The sequence below is a fragment of the Pavona decussata genome, unplaced genomic scaffold (assembly GCF_977016875.1).
Source record: "Pavona decussata unplaced genomic scaffold, jaPavDecu1.1 SCAFFOLD_272, whole genome shotgun sequence".
NCBI classification, from domain to species: domain Eukaryota; kingdom Metazoa; phylum Cnidaria; class Anthozoa; order Scleractinia; family Agariciidae; genus Pavona; species Pavona decussata.
In genome coordinates this window covers 785,001-806,578 of record NW_028145674.1, presented here as the reverse complement: position 1 = coordinate 806,578, position 21,578 = coordinate 785,001, and the positions used below count along the sequence as shown (strand labels likewise).

Sequence of the window (21,578 nt, the reverse complement as noted above, 5' to 3'; positions counted from 1 at the left end):
CCCCGCTTTTTGGCTTTTGAAGATGCTGCGCAGAGCAAGAACAGAGCTACGAATGCCAAGGATTTCATTGTAACCTGCATGGAAAGAATATAATTAGTTTGCGTGAGAAAAGGTTTTAAGGAGGTCTTTTTTCGGAGTTCATTTGTAATCAAACAAGGCGCTTGGAGGCGTCAAGAAGTTATCGGTCGGTGATGTCAGTGCGGCTCCTGTTATTGCTGCAAGAAACCTTGGAACTTGGTTTGGCACCAACCTCAGTTTAGTGACGCACATTACTAATACATGTAAAGCTGCTTTCTATCATTTGCATGATATAAGACGTATCAGGACGTTTCTTACTATGGAGTCTACCAAGGTGCTAGTGCATGCCTTCATAATGGGACGCATTGATTACTGTAATAGTCTCTTCTATGGTTTACTGACTAGGCTGATTTGTTCAACTCCGCGCTTTAGCCATGTTACTCCCGTGTTATTTGCTTTACATTGGCTACCAGTCAAATTTAGAATTGATTTTAAGATTTTAATAATTACTTTTAGGGCCATACATGGCCAAGCACCTCCTTACATTTGTAATCTCATTAATGTTAGGAATTTTTCCATGTATGGTCTTCGCTCGAATTCTGAACTTTTGTTAGTACCACCATCCACGAAAACGAAGAAGACACTCAGTGACGGGGCTTTTACTGCTGCTGCATCATCACTCTGGAATAAACTGCCGAGTGCCATAAGGGACGAGGACAATATTAAACGTTTTAAGTCCAAATTGAAGACATTTTATTTAGAGTTACTTACAATGCGAATAGCTTTTGCTGTAAGAAATGTAACAATTGTAAATAACTATTTTTAATTATCTTAATTTCTTACATCCTTTGTAAGGTGCATTTGATCATATCCACATGTTAATTTGCGCCATAGGAATATTAATTATTATTATTATTATTATTATTATTATTATTATTATTATTATTATTATTATTATTATTATTGTGTGGTATATACTAACAATGCATATTGTTGACAATCCTTGTGACAAGAAAGTACAATCTAGATGTTGATTTTGATGTGTTGTTCGGTCACTGAACACAGGCAAACTCGGAAAAAAGGAAATCCGAGTGCTCCCAACAGGAGTCGAACCTTACTAGGTTGAATGCTCTGCTACTGAGCTACTTAGTAAACTTTCCTCGGAGCGAATTCTCAATAAAAGCAACACCAAATTCATTATCTCAGAACCCTGAGAATCTCAAACGCAAATTTCCTTTGTTTCGATTATAAATTGACTCCGAATATAAGTGTACGGACTGTAAGGGTTATGCACTTTAAGCTGTTCTAAAGTTTTGGCTGAACGTTTCAAAGAAATTTTTTGTAAAGCGCAGCTCATTTTGAAATGTGCTATTCCACCCTTCATATGTTTTCCATCAAACAAGCTCTCACTAGGTCAAAGGTTATTTGAGTTGACCAGCTATCCATCGATATTAATTAAATTTTTGACTTCTTGTAAAAATTCAAACATTTTAATATCCAACACTTGATGGATTTGAGAAAGACTAGACACAGAAGGGCTAATTCTGGCAAAATGCGTCCGCTGTAATGATGTGGCCAATATGTTACGGTGACACATTTTTCAATTTCCACCCGTGAGAGATACAGCAGATTGTGTGTCAAGTGATCGCCTACGGGAGGTTAAAAACAATTGAAAATTTTAAACAATCATCTCTAAAAGTGGTCGCTTACGAGAGGTGGTCGCCCACGAGAGGTTCCATCTATAGTGATTTGACTTGAAAACGTTTGGTATTTTGGAAAAAGCGGTCGCTAATGAGAGGTGGTCGCAAAGGGAGGTTCGACTAAACTTCCGTTAACGTTAATTCCATTTATGCTCACAAGTTATTTGAGAAAAGACGTAAAATACATAAAAGTATTCACTAGATGAAAGTAGTGTTTGAATTGACTTGCTTTATTTTGTGACGAGAAAAAACTGTCGGAAACTTTTCGACAGAAAATATCTCATGGAGAATGTTGAAAAAACCATTTCCGAGCCTCTAGATCTCAAAATTTTCCGGAAAGAGATGGATCCAGACCCCCATGCAAACTTGCGACCCCAGGGCCCGTTTTCAAGCCCCCCCCCCCAACAGTTGACAACAGGGGCCACCGTCCCTGTCAATTCCGTTAATTCTGTTTTGACTGACTTATTTTTCTTTAAGATATTTGCTATTGACGTTTGAATATTCACTAGCATTTCTATAATTTCAATTAAGCTACAATCCTGGCCAAAAATTCCCGGGACAGTACACAAAATTGCATTGTCAGTGAACATTTTGATTCTGCATATCTTAAGCCAGTCTTCGACATTTTTATTAAGCTGTCTTTGCAATGTTTGGAAAGCCCCCTTCCCCCCAAACAGTGTTGAGAGCAACTGGAATCATTCGGACTGTAGATAAACACAGCATCGTATCAACATTGCATGGGGGAGGGGGGGGGGGGAACAGTTCGTGATGAATTTTGCAAATCGTCCCAGTATTTTTGGCCAGGATTGTAGGTTCCGTTGACGAATTTTTTCATCTCTGTATTCTCTCCCGCTTCTTTTTTTTTAATGATTGCATGGAATTTAAATTTCAACCACTGTTGTAACTGAAAATTTTCCTTTCTCACAGAAAACGCTCAAAAACATCACTTTTCTAATAGCGTTGGGTAAACCTTTTAAAATTCGATTCGTTTACCGTACAGTCACGCAATGTATAATGCTTTAACAGATCCACTCACAATTCAATTCGCAAACACTGAAGATTGTTAAAACTGGAATTCTCATTTTCATCCTTGATCTTTAATAAGGCTGGTGTAAACGGACGGACGTTGACATTTACCTCCCGCCTAAGATCACCTAGTTGTTTGCGTGCGATGGCGATTCTAACGGGAACTTTTCGCTCTCTAGGAACTTGTAGTTGCGGACAATCAGTCTCGATAATTTACGCTTCCATAAATTGTAGAATGGTGTTTTGTTCGAGTGATCCTGGATGGAACTTGAAGGAGCCAGAGGACATTGCACGGAACTTCAAACTCCTGAGGAAATACAGTCAAACCTGTATATAACGGTCACCCTTGGGAAATGGCCAAGTGACCGTTATATACAGGGTGACCGCTGTACACAGGTTTCCTTTAAACTCCCCCAGAAGTCAATAAGTAGCATTTTTATGCGCAAATAATCACTCAATTTACGTTTAATTGACAATAACGAGTAACAGCAACGCAATAATCACGATAAAAAAAGGCCGATAAAATGTCCGCGGTGTACTTTAGGGTAGGAGCAGTAAAAGTCTACTGGAAGCTAATGAACAACGTTTTTAAGTGGAAAATCCCCCAAAATAACATTTATTGACAACAATTTTAAACAGAAACGCAATGAATACGACAAAAATGCCCATAAAATGTCCGTGGTGTACTTTAATTTAAGGAAGGTGCAGTATACTTTCAGTGAACTGAAAAACCGCGGCTGTCAACTTGTTAAGTACAGTACACTGTTATAATCAGGGAACTATGACGAAAGTGAAAGCAGTGTGGTGTGGTTGTGTTGTTACAGTTACAGTAACCATTGTTACAGCACTTTAATGTTATCTGCCGCGAGCATGTGTCGAACGTAGGCGATGACACGTTTTAGTAGTTGTGTTTAGTACTAATATTTGTATTTTTGTGAGACCCTTGCCTTGGTGGCTACTATTTAACGAGCTGATGAATAAAGCTTGTCATTATTCGTTAATCGTAACCCAATTTCGTGACCGTTATATACAGGTAGAAGATAATGAAATTGTGCATTCAGGAAGTCTAAAGGGTGACCGCGTCCGTTATATACAGGTGACCGCTATATGCAGGTCAACTTAACAGTAAATATAAGGGACGATTTTTGGGAAGTTGTTCAGTGACCGTTATACACAGGGTGACCGCTATATACACGGCCGTTATATACAGGTTTGACTGTATCAGCACTGACAAGCTCTACTTCCTAATATTTAAGATGCTCTTCATCCGTGAGTTCAAACCAAAGATTAACGAACAATGTGATTCTATCTACGCGAAGTTGTTTATTAATTATCCCATACTTCATTGTTTCTTACTACACCTTTTAGCGTTTTTATTACTATTAATATCTAATCACTTGTCATCATGTGATTCGCGTAAGGTTATTTATTCTACTAGCTTTTTATGCATTATGCCCATATTTCATTAAAATGTTGCTATGTAAATACTTTAGCACTCTCATGCACTTTGGCGACTTAGTTATTCAAAGGCATTACAATTGCATATTAATATGCAGGGTTTATTCTAAGTTATCCTTAACACCGAACTTGGTACGGACCGTTGAATAGTCGAACCGCCGATCGCTTTTAGCGGTTATTTTTATAATTAAATCTCGCTCCAAGAACTCACTGATTCGAAGAAATCGAATAAACATGACGAGATTCACGTGGTGCTGAAATAGCGGACCCCTACTGGATTTAAATAAATAATGCTTTAGACGTGTTTGTCTGTAAACATGGCGCATCCGGTACCCTGCGAGTAGAGTCCCTTCGATCTTCCTAGACAAGAAGCTGTTGCTCAGCTTATACTCGGGCCATATTTGACTGCGTGGTGTGTAAGCATACGATCTTTTAGCAGTGATAACTTCCAGCATCGCTAACTCTCCAAAATCGATAGATATAGAGATATACACTCAGGAAAAAATAGTTCAGGCTTCAGAAGTGATTCATCGTTTTATTGCTACAGCTCTGTTTCGTATGGTTAGGAGCTGACCACACTCATCAGGCAACTTCAACGAATGACCGGTAAAGATTCAAAAGCTGGCTATATAAAGTAATAAAAAACTGGCGATCTAAAACAAGCAGTTGCTAGGCGATAAAATACAATAGGCCTTATCACGGTTTTCGACGCCATTTTGACGGGTAGGCAAACAGGCTTGAAATAACAGTGTTTGTATGGAAATCCGATGTCAAATAATTTTCATAAAACATCGCTTCTAAAAAATTCATGAATTGGAAACTTTTGGCACTAGAAAAACTATTTCAAGAACAAAATTGGAGGGCTGTAGCTATGACAGAAAGCGTCCAGCCGTGTTTTGAACTTTCCATACATTTGTCTGTATTCTTGGTTTTCACGTGACGTCATAAAAAACTGAAATTCATAGCAAAACGCAATTTTGGGTTTTTATCTTCATCACATAAAAGAAAATATAAATTTCAATCGGCTTGCTTGTTTTCAGCAGGATAGCATTCTTCGTTTTGAAAATAGAGCAGTTTGAATTTTAGATTTTTGCGTACTGCTTGACAGAAGGATTCAGCTGCTCTAAACATGTCACGTACATAAAAACATCGATTTGCCTCGTGTTTTTTTAGGTCTGATCTGCTAACATGTAATAGAAACGTCTATGTCAATGTGTGAAAGTTCAGCAGGGAGAAGAAAGGCTTTGAAATAGCCAAAGTGAACTCCAGATGTTTTTGCTGGTTTCCGGCCGCCATGTTGGTGGCTATGTTGGTGTCCACCAACATGGCGTTCCATACTAAACTCTGTAATTTTCCGTGGTACATTTTCTCGAATAACTCGATTATGAGATATCGCACAGCCCCATGGCTTTCACACGTTGTTTACGTATCACTCTTCTCCAAAATATCAATTTCTTGACTTTATCTATTGAATGGTTGAGGATTTAATTTTGTTACTTGCATGACGATGTGTGAGGTGAAAACCACCAATAGCGAACCAGCCGTGAGCTGCTGCTAAAAATAGTTCGCGGGAAAAAATACAGGGAAATGTATGGAAAGTTCAAAACTCGACTGGACGCTTTCTGTCACAGCTACATCCCTTCAATTTTGTTCTTAAAATCCTTCTCCTAGTACAAAAAGTTTCCAATTCATGAATTTTTCAGAAGCGATGTTTTATGAAAATTATTTGACATCGGATTCCGATACAAACACTGTTATTTCAAGCCTGTTTGCCTACCCGTCAAAATGGCGTCGAAAACCGTGATAAGGCCTATTTCACGTACCGTGATAGAATTCACGTGCCATGATACAAACGGTTACGTTACAAGAGGTTTTTGGTACATATTTATTTATATGAGGGCATGGATTTGTGAAATCATTCGAACTGGTGATTTAAAACAAGCGTTTGCTGGGCGATAAAATACTAATGCAGGTGGCGTGATACAATTCACGTGCCATGATACAAACGGTTACTTTACGTTATTCGAGAGGTTTTGAGTACATATCTATTTCTGTGGGGGCATGAACTTGGTAATTCATTGCGTTTGTTCAGGCTACAAAGATCTTTTCTACAGGTTAAAATAAACTTTTCGTGAAGACATAGGTTACATTTCTTGTTAGTGTCATTATGGGGTTTGCACTTTTTGAGTATTTTCCATTGAATGCGAAATGTTTTGTTTACGTCCTTCAGGGTCCATATATGTTCAGATAGTTCCGTTGCATTTCGTCTGTTGGCGTTTCGGAAGAATGTGTTGTGGTTTCGGTATCGTTCTTTAAAGTTTGATGCCAGTCCCACGGACGATTCTTTTGTTGTTGCCGTTGTTACAGTCGTTTGGTAGACCAGATTCGCTTAGAGGCATTTACCATCAAGTGGGCATTCCTGCAGTTGCAGCTCGGGTCATGATTTTGGTTTGGAGCCGTTGCTACATTTGAGAGTATCTGTTTGCTATGTGATGCGATGATGGTTTTCATGTTTGGCATGCATGAGTAGCTGAGTTTTAGTATGTGTCTGTTGAAGATCTTGTTTAATGGGCGGTTCTTGGGGAAGCAGTTGTCGACGATGGATAAAAATTTCTGTACAATTGACAATTTTTAAATCTCCTATACTTAGCATAGACCGACATAAACACTCTAATATCAACTTATCAATCGGTCAGTATAAAATGCAGACTGCAGACTGCGGATTGCAGACTGCAGACTGGGTATAAAATGCAGACTAGGTATAAAATGCAGACTGCAGACTGCAGACTGGGTATAAAATGCAGACTGAGACCAAAACGGCCTCTTCCTCAAATACAGGATACATTTCGCTTATTTTTCGGCGGAGTGAAGCGACAAGTGGAAATACGTCTGCGTTCGCAGGCTACTTAACTTACGCCAGTGTCATACAAACGTCTTTCGAGATCATTTCCCATGAAATTTCGAAAAGCGTCAAACTTGAAATAAACAACCGCAAAGCATGACGTAAGCAATAACTCTGACACATGACCTTTACTTCGCACGTGGTTGACCTTTTCGCCGCTTTGCGTCAACATGACATCGGCGACATCGGTAAATGGCAGTCAGGGTGGCAGTAAAATAATGTTTTTTGAATAAAATATATGTTCATGTATTGCTTGAATACTGAAGGTATAAAATTTGTCTTTGACAAACTTCGTTAATATTCAAAGAAACTAGTTAAAATCCGTCGATGTCAAATTGCTTGCCCCCTCGGAAAATCAAGTCTGTTTCCCTCATTATAATAATTATGAAAACCGTCATGAACTAATGCAAAGCGATTAAGCTCGGGTCTTCTTTGTGAAGAAAGGGCCTCAGGAAATGAAAGCTACCAAATTGAGATAAAGGAAATAAACTGTTGACAAATGGGTCAAAAATAAGGTCAATTTCGTGGGAGATGATCTCGGAAATGTGATTGCGTGACACTAGGGTAAGTTGAACATTGAAAATGTATACTGTATTTTGATGAAGAGACGGTTTTGATATCAGTCTGCATTTTATACCCTGCCTGCAGTCTGCAGTCTGCATTTTATACCTAGTCTGCATTTTATACCCAGTCTGCAGTCTGCAATCTGCAGTCTGCATTTTATATTGACCGCTTATCAATGTAAGCTCAAATTCTTTTACTCAGATGTATCAACGATATGAAACATGATTTAGCCAAGCAAAGCTCTGTAAGCTCTAGGGCACAAATTCAAGAAGTTTGTTGCCAAAACGGTTTCCTTCTTGAACAAATTCAAAAACTGATGACAAAATTGCAAGTACCTTCGCATAATTTGTTATGCGTGATGTATTCCTCGGCCCGCCAATTTTTCTGAACGTGCCTTGTTTCGCGTTTTGTAATAAAAATGCTCCGCGCGATAACCCATGAACGTTCAGGATTTTTCCGGCGGAGGAATCAAACACAATAATTGTCATCGCAGGACTGAGTGTGACACGATAGCGATCGGGTTACCGATTACATCTCTATAAAGTCAAATTGGAAAATTGAGTCTAATTGTGGTCACCCAAATCAAAGCCATTCAGCGGTACTTGGGGCTATTTTGATGTTTATTATGCGTAGTTCGAACTTGTAAGTCTCTGGATGAAAACCTAAGGCGTGGGCACTAAAATAAAAGCTAAAGAGCAGCAATTTTCTCAAACGTGGGTTTCGGCATTTCTTAAAGATGACCTTTGAAAGTTAAAACGGGTTAATTGAATCTATTAACCTAAACATCGAGCACCTCTGCTGTCCTGTTATTCCAAGCGTTCACTAAGTCAGAAACTGTCTCTCTTTTCCCTTCTTCCTCAGAGTGCACTTGCGATCGATCGTTCGATTCGACATGACCATTCTTCTGCTGTGAAACATTCGCGTTGCTTGCGGTGAGGTCTGCATTCGAATTCTTTGAATTTTTTGAACATTCTGCAGCATCTTGCGAAGGTCCCGAAGAAAGCTGCAAAACCTCACTATACTTTTCTGTTTCGATTTCGCATGCGCGTTTTCCATGCCCTCCATCTACCATCATCTTGCGCGGAGTTAAATTCATGCGCGTGCTGCTCGTGCGACAAACCTTCCAAAGGTTCATGATTTCTTGCACAACTATCACCTTTGCTAATTTGTCAATCAGACGAAACCGAATGCACCATGTTCAAGCCGGGGTTCAGGCTACCTCCTCTTCTCTTATGCTATATATATCCACGGGCTTTAATCCTTACGTTTTCGCTTTCTTCGCCACACGACATGCAATCATCGCCATCGCCTTTTTGTTCTAACGACTCCAGAACCCTCTCTGCGCTAAGGGAAACCGTTCACGAACGCTTCACAACCGACGCCAAATGTTTTGATTCGAAAGAATAGTGACTCGCAGAATGCATCGGGGATAGGGAGGGGGAGCTAAGGAAGCGAAAAAAAAAAAATGAGGTATTGCCGGGACCTCCGCTCCCCTTCCCCGATTACTTAACTCGGCGCATCATGGCCCGAGTACAAAGAACGCGAAGAATTTGATAACGCGACCGAAAACTTTACTCGTGCCACGCGAGTACAGAAAAAGAGACCGAGAACAATAACTCGTGGCCCGAAGTCTTATCTCTCAGCCCATCGCGACCCCAAAAATAAAAAAAAAGAATTTGATAAGGCTACGAAACCTTAACTCGTGCCGCCTTACGACCCGAGTAATAAATCGGTAACTTATCTAGGAAGATCGAAGGGCCTCTGCGTACTGTAAAGCGTCGTGCACTGAAAGCTATAAAGCGATGGTACTCGCAATAGCTCCTTTCAATGTCAAAACAGGAAAACAGTCGGGTTTGTCGCGTCCAACCAGGGTTGTTTATTATTAGACGGTAAAAATACTCACACAAAATGTTTCCGTTTAATGAATGAAAACACTGCTACCATTGAGACTCACTACAAGTCACAGAAAATAGAAGTCAAACTGTTTTTCGCAATCAACTAATGAGCACCAAGGTTTTCATATGCAATTGTTGTTTGGTCAAAGCCGCAAATCTAAACCGAATGATCACCTTCCTTTCAAAAGTATGCTTTGAATCATGTTTCGTATCCAGATGTTTCTTTATTCAACCAGTGCCGCTCGTTATAAATTTTCCAAAACTTAAGAAATCTCCATATTTCCACTTACTGCCCAAAGAACCACGCTATACTTACATTTAAAATATCACTACCAAGTGGCCTGTTTCGTACTCTCAGAGGGTAAGAATTTTTTCTTTAAACATCAGTTGAAAAAGCGTATACGGTCAGTCTCTTTCACGAAACTGTCTCCTTGCTGTCTAACTATTTTTGCTAGTTATTGGGAAGCTTCCGGCGACTGCATCATATAACACTCCTAAGCAGTGCAAGGAATTGTTATCAACCCTAGCAGCCTCATGCCTCAGGAAAATGGTATACAAACATTCAGTTGGTCATGCAAAAATTACATTCCTCAAGGTCTTCTAATTAAAGCGAATCCCGTAGAGTAAAAGTTTGATATTTGTTTCCTTGCAGTCAGTTAACACTTCGAACTTGATACCAATATTTTGCCCCTCGAATTTTAAAAGGTGTTGCCTGAAGTTATTCTGCGTGATCACGTTCTTTGCTAATTAAAAGAGCCGCTGTTCATCAATGGTGACCATAAGAAGCTTAAAACAAATAACATTTTTATTTCCAGGGGCGTCGGAACCCACTTACTTAAATCATCCATGACTGTCCGGCTGAGACATCAATCATGTCGAATTTGGATGGCGCCATATAGTGTGACAGGTAGAATCAATTCTGGCTCGGCATTTTTCATTTCATGGTTCAAAACCTTCCAGCACAAAAGTACCTCCAATATGTAATAATTGAGTCTGAGAACAAACAAGATGCCTGCTATACTGGCATTACGCGTGATGCTGGGGCTGATTCATTTATTCCAACTGTATGCTTCGCCGATTGATAAAGCTATCCTTGCTAATGGAATAGTTTGAGTCACGACGATCGCGTTACGTTATTTACCTTGTGTTACGCGACTCAGACTATTACCGGAAATGTGTGAAATTCCATTACGATAATGTAAGCTTTTCAATGACCTCTTTTTAGTCTCGCGTCGTGGTCTAAGACTGGCAAACAAAGCACGATTCCTTCGCCAGGAACTCACCGATTTCCACCGTTTTAAATGTCGGGTGCTTCTGAAAAGTTATTCTTTCGATTCACCGCTTCAAAATGGTGAAATTTCCGTTTGAAAACGGCACACTTGAGTCCAGAACATGTTAACAATATGGCGCGACAATTTAATCCGTCCTTAATAAATATATCAAATGATGCGTTGACGTCACACCGGTAGGGTTGAGTGGGTCCCCCCCCTCGCGATTAAAGCGACAAGAATGGATGTTGATTGGCCTGCTGTTGTTGAAGACAATCAGAACATTACATCCCGAGTAGGAGAGGGGAGAGTTTAATGAATAAATTAATGTACCGATTTGTGACTACGAGGAAGAAAAAAAAAAAAAAAAGAAATCGACCCGTTTTTAGACACGGTATGCCCCTTCAGGGCATCCCGCGTAATAATACTGCTTCCTCTGTTAAAGCACAGAACCCCCTCATTTTTACCTGTACAACTCAGGTACACTGAACCTAATTAAGCAAACCCTTTTGTTTTTGTTTTTATAAGGGATTACTCCAGTGTCCTTGTTTTTGATAGAATTTTAATCATCTGGATTGCGTTTCCAAATTATTTCCTCCATGCCGTTTAGCCGGCATGCACAAAGGCAAGGAAAAGAAAAGAATTGCCCTCTTAAAAAATTAGAATACTAACAACAAATGACCTGGTCAACTGTGTTGATGAAACCAACCATTCGTATAATCGGGATAGTCAGAAGTGAAATTAACTCTAGTGATTGATTTTTGGAAAAGAGTGGAGATTTGAGTGAACCAGTATACTTCGTTTTACAGTATACTCTAGCGGTATACCAGTATACCACGACAAAATTTCAGTATGGAAAATATGTCGATCCACACTAAACGTTTGATCTTTCATTAAGTCTCAAGGGAAAGAAACTTCCTCGATTTAAATTTAGTATAACTGATTAATTATTTAATGAAGCTATCAGAATTTCCCGTTACGACTGGGTGACCGCTGATCAAGAACATCGAGAAAGAACCGATGAAAACAAAAGCGACTTTCTAGAATACTTCTTCCATTGGAAACAAGAGATCAATATGATTGTGCTGACGAACTTCATTCGAGTTTAAAAATTCACGGGAACGCATAGGTTCTTCTTTTCATGGGCAAAGTGATTTGCAGTGCAGAAAAGGAGCTAAAAAGAAACAGTGGTATTGCGTCGTTGGGAGGGTAGAGACGAATCAGTTTTTGGTTTAAAAACAGAGTTGATAAGTAATTTAGTCACCGAGAAATTTCAAAGCTAAGGTTTCGAGTGTTAACCCTTTATCAGAGCGGATCACAGTTTGCAGTGTATTGAGTCGTTATGATGATGGCGGTGTAATTAAAAAAGTAATTAAAAAACTGATTAAGTGTTTAATGAAGCTATCAGAATTTCCCGTTACGACTGGGTGACCGCTGATTGACAATCGGCCAAGAACATCGACAAAGAGCCGATGAAAACAAAAGCGACCTTGTAGAATACTTCTTCTATTGGAAACAAGAGATCAATATGATTGTGCTGACGAACTTCACTCGCGTTTAAAAATTCACAGGAACGCATAGGTTCTACTTTTCATTGGCAAAGTGATTTGCAGTGCAGAAAAGGAGCTAAAAAGAAACTGTGGTATTGCGTCGGTGGGAGGGTAGAGACGAATCAGTGTTTGGTTTAATCAATAGAGTCGATAAGTAATTTAGTCACCGAGAAATTTCAATGCTGAGGTTTCGAGTGTTAACCCTTTATCAGAGCGGATCACAGTTTGCAGTGTATTGAGTTGTTATGATGATGGCGGTGAAATCAAAAAAGTAAAAGCAAATGATAGGCTCACATTTGGTTTACCATCCATTCCAAAACTATTAATACCTTAAAATTTAATACCTTAAAATACCTTAAAAGGTATGAAGTTATTACTTGCTTGAGTTTAAAAATAAGACATTTGAAGCTCGGCCTAGCCTGCAAACTCGAGGTTCTCTCTCAAAAAATATCTTGAAAGGTGTATACTAGCTAGGGTGTGAGAAATACGTGTACCCTACAGGGTAGTGCCGACATTAAGCGCTTAACCGAAAAGCACGGGAAAAGAATACTGCGAAAAAATTGAAGTGAGAACTAAACGATTTCTCCTCAACTCTTCCACTGTGCATCTGCTAAGATTGACTGTAGCAAAAATAATATTTCTTATAGAAGACTGAACTTACCTTCTAGATATGTCGTTGCCAGATCCTTAAGAAAATAAAAGGGTCTGTTATCATTATGACTACATTTAACATCATTGAAATACAAATGTGACATGCCCTAGCTAAACCATGCCAATCAAGTAGACAACCTTTATCTTTATCCAACAGAGCACAGAGCACGTCAGCACAATCATATTGATCTCTTGTTTCCAATGGAAGAAGTATTCTACAAGGTCGCTTTTGTTTTCATCGGCTCTTTGTCGATGTTCTTGGCCGATTGTCGATCAGCGGTCACCCAGTCGTAACAGAAATTTCTGATAGCTTCATTAAATAATTAATCAGTTAAACTAAATTTAAATCGAGGAAGTTTCTTTCCCTTGAGACTTAATGAAAGATCAAACGTTTAGTGTGGATAGACATATTTTCCATACTGAAATTTTGTCGTATTGTAGTTACTTTCAGTTCTTTAGAGGACTCCACATACCTCTATGTATCAGCGACCCAAGTGGCTAATTAAACTCTCGCGGTATACTGGTATACCGCTCGAGTATACTGTAAAAAGAAGTATACTGGTTCACTCAATCTCCACTCTTTTCCAAAAATCAATGACTAGAGTTAATCTCACTTCTGACTATCCCAATTATACGAATGGTTGGTTTCATCAACACAGTTGACCAGGTCATTTGTTCTTAGTATTCTAATTTTTTAAGAGAGCAATTCTTTTCTTTTCCTTGCCTTTGTGCATGCCGGCTAAACGGCATGGAGGAAATAATTTGGAAACGCAATCCAGAAGATTAAGATTCTATCAAAAGCAAGGACACTGGAGTAGTCCCTTAAAAAACAAAAACAAAAGGGTTTGCTAAATTAGGTTCAGTGTACCTGAGTCGTACAGGTAAAAACGAGGGGGTTCTGTGCTTTAACAGAGGAAGCAGTATTATTTGTTCTCAGACCCAATTATTGCATATTGGAGGTACTTTTGTGCTAGGAAGGTTCTAAACCATGAAATGAAAAATGCCGAGCCAGAATTGATTCTACCTGTCACACTATATGGCGCCATCCAAATTCGACTTGATTGATGTCTCAGCCGGACAGTCATGGATGATTTAAGTAAGTGGGTTCCAACGCCTCTGGAAATAAAAATGTTATTTGTTTTAAGCTTCTTATGGTCACCATTGATAAATAGCGCTTCTTTTAATTAGCAAAGAACGTGATCACAGAGAATAACTTCAGGCAACACCTTTTAAAATTCGAGGAGCAAAATATTGGTATCAAGTTCGAAGTGTTAACTGACGTCGAGGAAACAAATGTCAAACTTTTACTCTACGGGATTCGCTGTAATTAGAAGACCTTGAGGAATGTAATTTTGGCATGACCAACTGAATGTTTGTATACCATTTTCCTGAGGCATGAGGCTGCTAGGGTTGATAGCAATTCCTTGCACTGCTTAGGAGTGTTATATGATACGGTCGCAAGCTTCTCAATAACTAGCGAAAATAGTTAGACAGCAAGGAGACAGTTTCGTGAAAGAGACTGACCGTATACGCTCAGTTTCAACTGATGTTTAAGGAAAAAATTCCTACCCTCTGAGGGTACGAAACAGGCCATTTGATAGTGATATTTTGAATGTAAGTATAGCGTGGTTCTTTGGGCAGTAAGTGGAAATATGGAGATTTCTTAAGTTTTGGGAAATTTATAACGAGCGGCACTGGTTGAATAAAGAGAGCCGATCTGGATACGAAACATAATTCAAAGCATACTTTAGAAAGGAAGGTGATCATTCGGTTTAGATTTGCGGCTTTGACCAAACAACAATTGCATATGAAAACCTTGGTGCTGATTAGTTGATTGGGAAAAACAGTTTGGCTTGCATTTTCTGTGATTTGTAATGAGTCTGAACCGTAGCAGTGTTTTCCCGTTTCGTTGGGCATTAATTAAACGGAAACATTTTGTATGAATATTTTTACCGTTTAATAGTAAACAACCCTGGTTGGACGCGACAAACCCGACTGTTTTCCTGTTTTGACATTGAAAAGAGCTATTGCAAGTACCATCGCTTTATAGCTTTGACTGGTGCACGACGCTTTACAGTACGTCTTTTAGTTCAGAGCCAAAACTTTTACTCTGTGCGGCGCCGGAATCGGCATGTTTACAGACAAAAGCGTCTTTTGCTATTTACTAGGGCAAAACCAGTAGGGGTCGGCTATTTCAGCACCTCGTGAATCTCGTAATGCGAAGTACTTTTACTGCAATGAATTGTACGTCTTCGAAATTAAATTATTTCCTATACACAGAACAAGGCAATATTTCCCAAAAACATTCCAACAGATATTTAGAGATTGTAAAAAAAGATTTGAGTGTTTTAAAGGCGGTAGAATGATTTGTTTCTGGACGCGAGGCTCTCAAACCCATGTAATAATTTAGCGCCTGAAATGACGATTTTAACGGATTTTCGTTTTTTGCATTTTTATTTGAAATAAAAGGATATTTCACCGAAAAAACTACACAGTGATTTTAGTTATATCCTAGCCTATCTAACATTAAAATAGGAAAGAAATCGAATTTTTCACCCTTGCCGCAAAAATTAAAATTGGTCTGATTTTTACAGACAGGCGCTCTTAATTTCACTAAAAAAGGTCAAACTCCCTGTTACACTTCCCCTTTTTAAAAGCTGTCAAGTCAACCGAACCGTTTAAGATTATTTTCCTTACTAATTTCTTAATTAATCATTTTGTGTTTTCTCACATACTGATACCATAGGTTTTTGGAAACACGTCCAATTTCAATACCTCGTTGAGCCTGTTAATGTTAAAAGCACAGCTGACAATAGCAGAAGTGCTCCTTGTCCAATGCGTCGGCGCTGTTCTGGACCTGATAAAGTTCTGCGGGCACCGCTGCACGGTCCCTTACTCAGGTCGCAGGCAGTCAATACACAGAGTTGGCTTCGGAAAAATGTAGCATAACGTTTAAGGATCAGTGTATCTCAGGATATGTCAAGAAGATATCAGGATGTTATACACTTGCATCAGGATTCCGTATACACATCGTAAGGAATCCAATGTAAACTGTTCACCACATGCTATACATATAGCACCTTATATTGTTTTTTCCATGCAGCGTTTTTAAGTTTTTTTTATCTTTAACAGATCTTCTCCCTCTCCAATTACATGACCGAGTACGACTCCATGATCTGTATGACAAGACGCATGTTGGTGTATGTTTAGCACTAAGTGCAGGTGGAAATGTATCCTCCCGTCGCGATTGAGCTACAATCCTGGCCAAAAATAATGGGACGATTTGCAAAATTAATCACGAACTGTTCCCCCGCCCCCCCACCCCCAAGCAATGTTGTTACGATGCTGAGTTTATCTACAGTCCGAATGATTCCAGTTGCGCTCAACATTGTTTGGGGGGAGGGGAGCTTTCCAAAAATTGCAAAGACAGCTTAATAAAAATGTTGAAGACTGGCTTAAGATATGGAGAATGAAAATGTTCACTGACAATGCTATTTTGTGTTCCTGTCCCGGGAATTTTTGGCCAGGATTGTAGAGTTCAGCTTTCTACAACAGAATCGTCTTAATCAAAACAAGACAGCGTTTTAAATCGATTTTTCATCTTCATACTATATTAACGCTGGATGCGAATCACGATGATCGAACATTTGACTGATGCTATAACACAACTTAATCGGAAATCCGACGAGGAATTGATCGCAAGCCTGACATCGCTACAGTTATAAGGGAGCAAAATAATCGAAAAGCTTTTCAAACTCACATGCACTCTTTGAAAACACGTGGAAAGAAAATCCTCGTCAACTCCTGCTCTTCTTTGTTATTTTACTTCAAGTCTCAGACGTTGAATAAGACGTTTGAACGGGAGACGCTATAAGGCCATTTTGAACAATAAAGAAATACTTAACTAGCAGTTTCCCAGCGATTACACCCTGCCCGACCACAAGTCATCCCTAAGACCTACTTTATACGGCCTCTACATGACTTCTATCTCCTGAAGAAGAGCTCCAAATATCAACCCTGCATGAGTCTTATCCCGAGTAAAATTAAGCTTTAAGCTAAAAATCATAGTATAAACAAAATCAAAGAAAGTGGTCAGCTTGTCGTTATTTGCAAGCAATCATTCTGTTACCATCACTGGTAGCTTCAGGTTTTTTCAACTGTAATGCGCGCTCATTTCAGAAAATGGTTAAAATCGGCGGAGAGTTATAAAATAATTACTAAAAATCGCACCTTAGACGTGATCCTGGCTACTGAAAATCGATGATAATTTTTCTGCAGGCTTGTTACAGATGAGTTCAGTATTTTAATTAAAATTGTATGCGAACGTCAACGTTGTAATTTCACTAAGCAAACAGTTTTCACAGAACTACCCGATATCCTTGAAGGAGGGCATCTCTGGCCGACGTCCATCTCCTTATTTTCACGGCTTGATTAAATGTTGGGGGCGTTGTTGCGAAAACACGACATTGAAGGCCCACAGGCATCTATTCGAGGTAGAAAATACAAAATACTGACGGCAGACTGATCCCAACGGTGGAGGTGACGAGCTTGATAGAATAATCAACAAAGGCTAGAATAAATAAAATATAATTGTCTTTTTAAAAAAACAAATTTTTGCCCAATATTTGAGGTAGGGCGGTGTTTATTAATCACAGGTGTATTTGAGTAATTTTTGGCTTTTGCCACTGACACTAAAGTTCAAAGAATTAAACGCCAAATTTAGCAAGGCTGTCACTCTGTCTCCAGTCGATCAAATTTGAGGAATAATTTTAATTATTTTTTTTATAAGAATTTATTTTATAAGAATAGCGAGGCTGAAATTTGCGAAATTGTAAGAATTTTATAACCCGTGGCTAAGATTTGGAAAAGAGTGCAATTTTGTGTGCTGTAAACTAAACCGTATAAAATTTTTCCTTTCAATCTCTAAAAGGCAAAATTAGACTAGCAAATAAACCGACAAAAACTTGCACTAGCCAAATGTTCGATGCTAATGTGGACAGTTCGATACAGATCCGGAGACCAAACACTTAGATATCCCAATACATTCTAAAACGGAAATGTCATACGCTATAATCTAAGAACATTGAAAAGAATATTTTCAGCCTAACATCGGCACAAAATAAGAATATTCAGCCTGGGTCGGAAAAACAATATTCCGCTTTATTTATTCTTCTGCGTTAGCAGTTCCTTTCATACTCAGGCGTCAAATTCTCCCATGAGGTATTAGATTTATAACGCTCGAATCTCCAACTTTCAGAATCAAACACAAATCAACCGATTCATTTGAAAACTTTCAATACCAAGAAAGAACTACTGAATCTGGTTGCCCATTAGCGATCGCGAATTTATCCATCCCGCAAAATGCTCGGCAATTGAAGGGCTGTACGGTTATCAGTGCCTGAGTTCCAACCTCTAGAAAGAGCAAAATTTTCTTAGTTTAAACGGTCATTCCAGTGCATGGCAACCTTTTATAATGAAATGTACCTTTCGTTTTGAATTGTTACAGCAGGAGACCTCCGGCAGAAGGCAATATACTTATTTTCTCGATTAAACGCTGGAGGCGTAATTTAAAACTCGACCTTGAAGGCCCGGAGTAGCGAGGTAGAAAAAAAAATTTCGCCATACAAAGCAATTTCCAAACAGGACCAAAATATCACCGAGCCAATTTAACTAGCTCGAAGAATTACACACTGGCTGATTGTCAGCAGCACATTCATGTTAACTTCTCGTTTTGGAATGAAAAAATGTCGTTTTTTCTCTTAAAATTTGCGGAAGGAGATACGCGGGATTCGCCAAAGGTGTGGATTGTCACGTGCAAGCCTCACACGGCATCAAAATCCTCTCATCTAGGGGGTTTACATATACATAAGCTTTAGTTACAATATGAGAATAAATGCTCCAAAACTTCTGTGAAAAATATTAGTGGATTATCATAAAAGAAAACAATGAAAAAAGCAGTTAACTCTTATATTAAAATCAGTCTACATACACAAGTAGAGTATTGAAATAACCTTCATTCCATTTTAAACTTCAGCCAAAATACTCGACGCATTGAAGAATCACCGATAAACGTATTCGAGTCTTATTTACTTGACTCCCTTGCGACAATTGATTTCAATAATATTGACAATCCTCCGAGCATAAGATCTCAAATCAGTCGTTGATTTGAATAATTATCGTTTTCCGAAACATGAATCTTTAAAACAAAATTAAACCATAAACGTTTCGATAACATGCCAATCTACTAAGAGCGGTTCGTGTGGGTCCACTTGTACTTGTCAAGTACTTTGCAATTCCTTCAGTTTACACAGTAACAACAAGTTTTTGGCGGCCAGTACAAACTCAAGTCTTGTTGGGCGATCCAGTAACTGTTTGCGTAAAAGTAAGCAGTCAATTCCCTATCAAAGCATTTCTTTTTTCCACTGTTGCTATCGCTTCAACTATAATTCTCTTGTAAAACTGATTTGTTGATTCAAGGACGAAAGGAGGTTGGAGCATAGCAATTCCGAAGTTACATTTTTAATTTATGATCGATTTATGACTGGATTCAGTTTACAAGAATTAACATACTGAAACTGGGCACATTTTGAGACTTTAAAGGGGACTGAAGGAATATGATAGTCGATAACATATTAACAAGACTTCAAATTAAGGGCTCATCACAAGAAAGCAAGGTCAAGGAATAGTATAAAAGAGAAAGATGTGACTTAGTTTTCTTTTAAGAAAGAGACATCTACACTGAAATGAAACATGAAAACAAGTGTGATAAGTGGGCAATAATTGACGGCGCCAACGCACCTAGAATCTCACTCAAAACTCGATCTTTCCTAGCTAAAGTTCACCTTTCTACAACAGAATCGTCTTAATTAAAGCAAGACAGCGTTTTAAATCGATTTTTCATCTTCATACTACATTAATGCTGGATGCGAATCACGATCTATTGAACATCTAGCTGACGCTGTAACACAACTTGGTCGGAAATCCGACGAGGAATCAGTTGATCGCAAGCCTGAAATCGCTACAGTTATAAGGGAGCAAAATAATCGAATAGCTTTTCAAACTCACATGCACTCTTTGAAAACACGTGTAAAGAAAATCCTTGTCAAGTCCTGCTCTTCCTCGCCATTTTACTTCAAGTCTCAGACGTTGAGCAAGGCATTTGAACGGGAGACGCTATAAGACCATTTTGAACAATAAAAAAATACTTAACTAGCAGTTGCCCAACGATTACACCCTGCCCGACCACAAATCATCCCTAAGACCTACTTTATACGGCCTCTATAAGACTTCTACCTCCTGAAGAAGAGCTCTAAATATCAACCCTGAGTCTTAACCCGAGTAAAATTACGCTTTAAGCTAAAAAAAATACTGCAGACTGAAAATATTATAGACGAGGTAGAAGCTGCATCTCGTGTGACTTGTTCCCTCATGCACTGGATTTTACGATGTCCTTTTGAAAGAACAATTTTGCTGGTTGACTTCTGAGCAAGTGTTTAGAATCCTTTTTAACCAAGCTAAATCAGGACGTAACATTGAATGTTTGGTTTTATCAACAAGGGCCCAGTTGCTCGAAGCATGGTTAGCGCTAACCCGGGTTAAAAACCATAACAACCTATAGGTTTTAATACCTTTTAACCAATGGTTAGCGCTAACCATGCTTTGAGCAACTCAGCCAAGGTTGACAAGGTTACTTGGTCACCGTAAAGAGATCACAGTGCTGGCGTTTCGAGTGCTGACGCCATTCGTCAGAGAGTGAAGAAACACACCCTCTACAGTTCTCAACTACACAGATGCTCAATTCCAGTTTTAGTTCTGTCTTTAGCATGTTCATTCATTTTGGGACTTTCTGTGGTACCTGCATATAATATCTAGGCAATAGCTTTAAAAACGATGTCTGTTGCAGAAAGAGGATATTAATTGTCTTCTTTTCGAGAAAACAGGTAAACTAACAGTAAAATGTCCATCGAGCTAGAAGATTTTTTCTTTGAACACTTTAACTTGAGAAGGGCTTTACAAGTCATCGTCATCAGTTTCATCGTATAAAAATAAGTCTTACCTCTGATAAGGGTATTCCACGAGAACAAGTCTAGGACGATCTTGGCTTTCTTGATTCCAATGAACGCTCTCTCCTTTACAGTGAAACATCATCGGCATCTGTTTTATGCCCTCTCAAAAGCCATGGTTTCTCTTCTTCGATGGCAAAAATTTTAATTAAAAAGGAAGTACTGCTTTCAACAGGAGAAAATTTCCATGGATACACCATGATCTTTTTTTAATTAATTGATCGGCGAAGGAAAGTTCTGCTTTGAAAGATGGAGGGGAATAAATTATCTCTGAGAGTGGTTTTCCAATGCTCACTGCTCAGTAAAATAACGGCACCTCTTGGTGTAGCATGCTCTTCTTAGATCGATAAAACCATTTCCCGTGATGACAGGTCATTTTACTTCAAGTCCCAGATGTTGAACAAAACATTTGAAGGGAGACGCTATAAGGCCGTTTTGAACAATAAAAAAATACTTAACTAGCAGTTTGTTGCCCAACGATTA

At 38.9% G+C, this 21,578-nt stretch overlaps 1 protein-coding gene across 1 annotated transcript in view; it reads right to left on the bottom strand.

Annotated features, from left to right (window-relative positions):
- The window catches only part of LOC146455586 (uncharacterized), a 325,355-nt gene that overhangs the window by 20,831 nt on the left and 282,946 nt on the right, over positions 1–21,578 (bottom strand). The window contains 1 exon segment of the mRNA XM_085094073.1: positions 5,105–5,119. Within this exon segment, the coding sequence (XP_084950199.1) occupies positions 5,105–5,119 (15 nt within the window).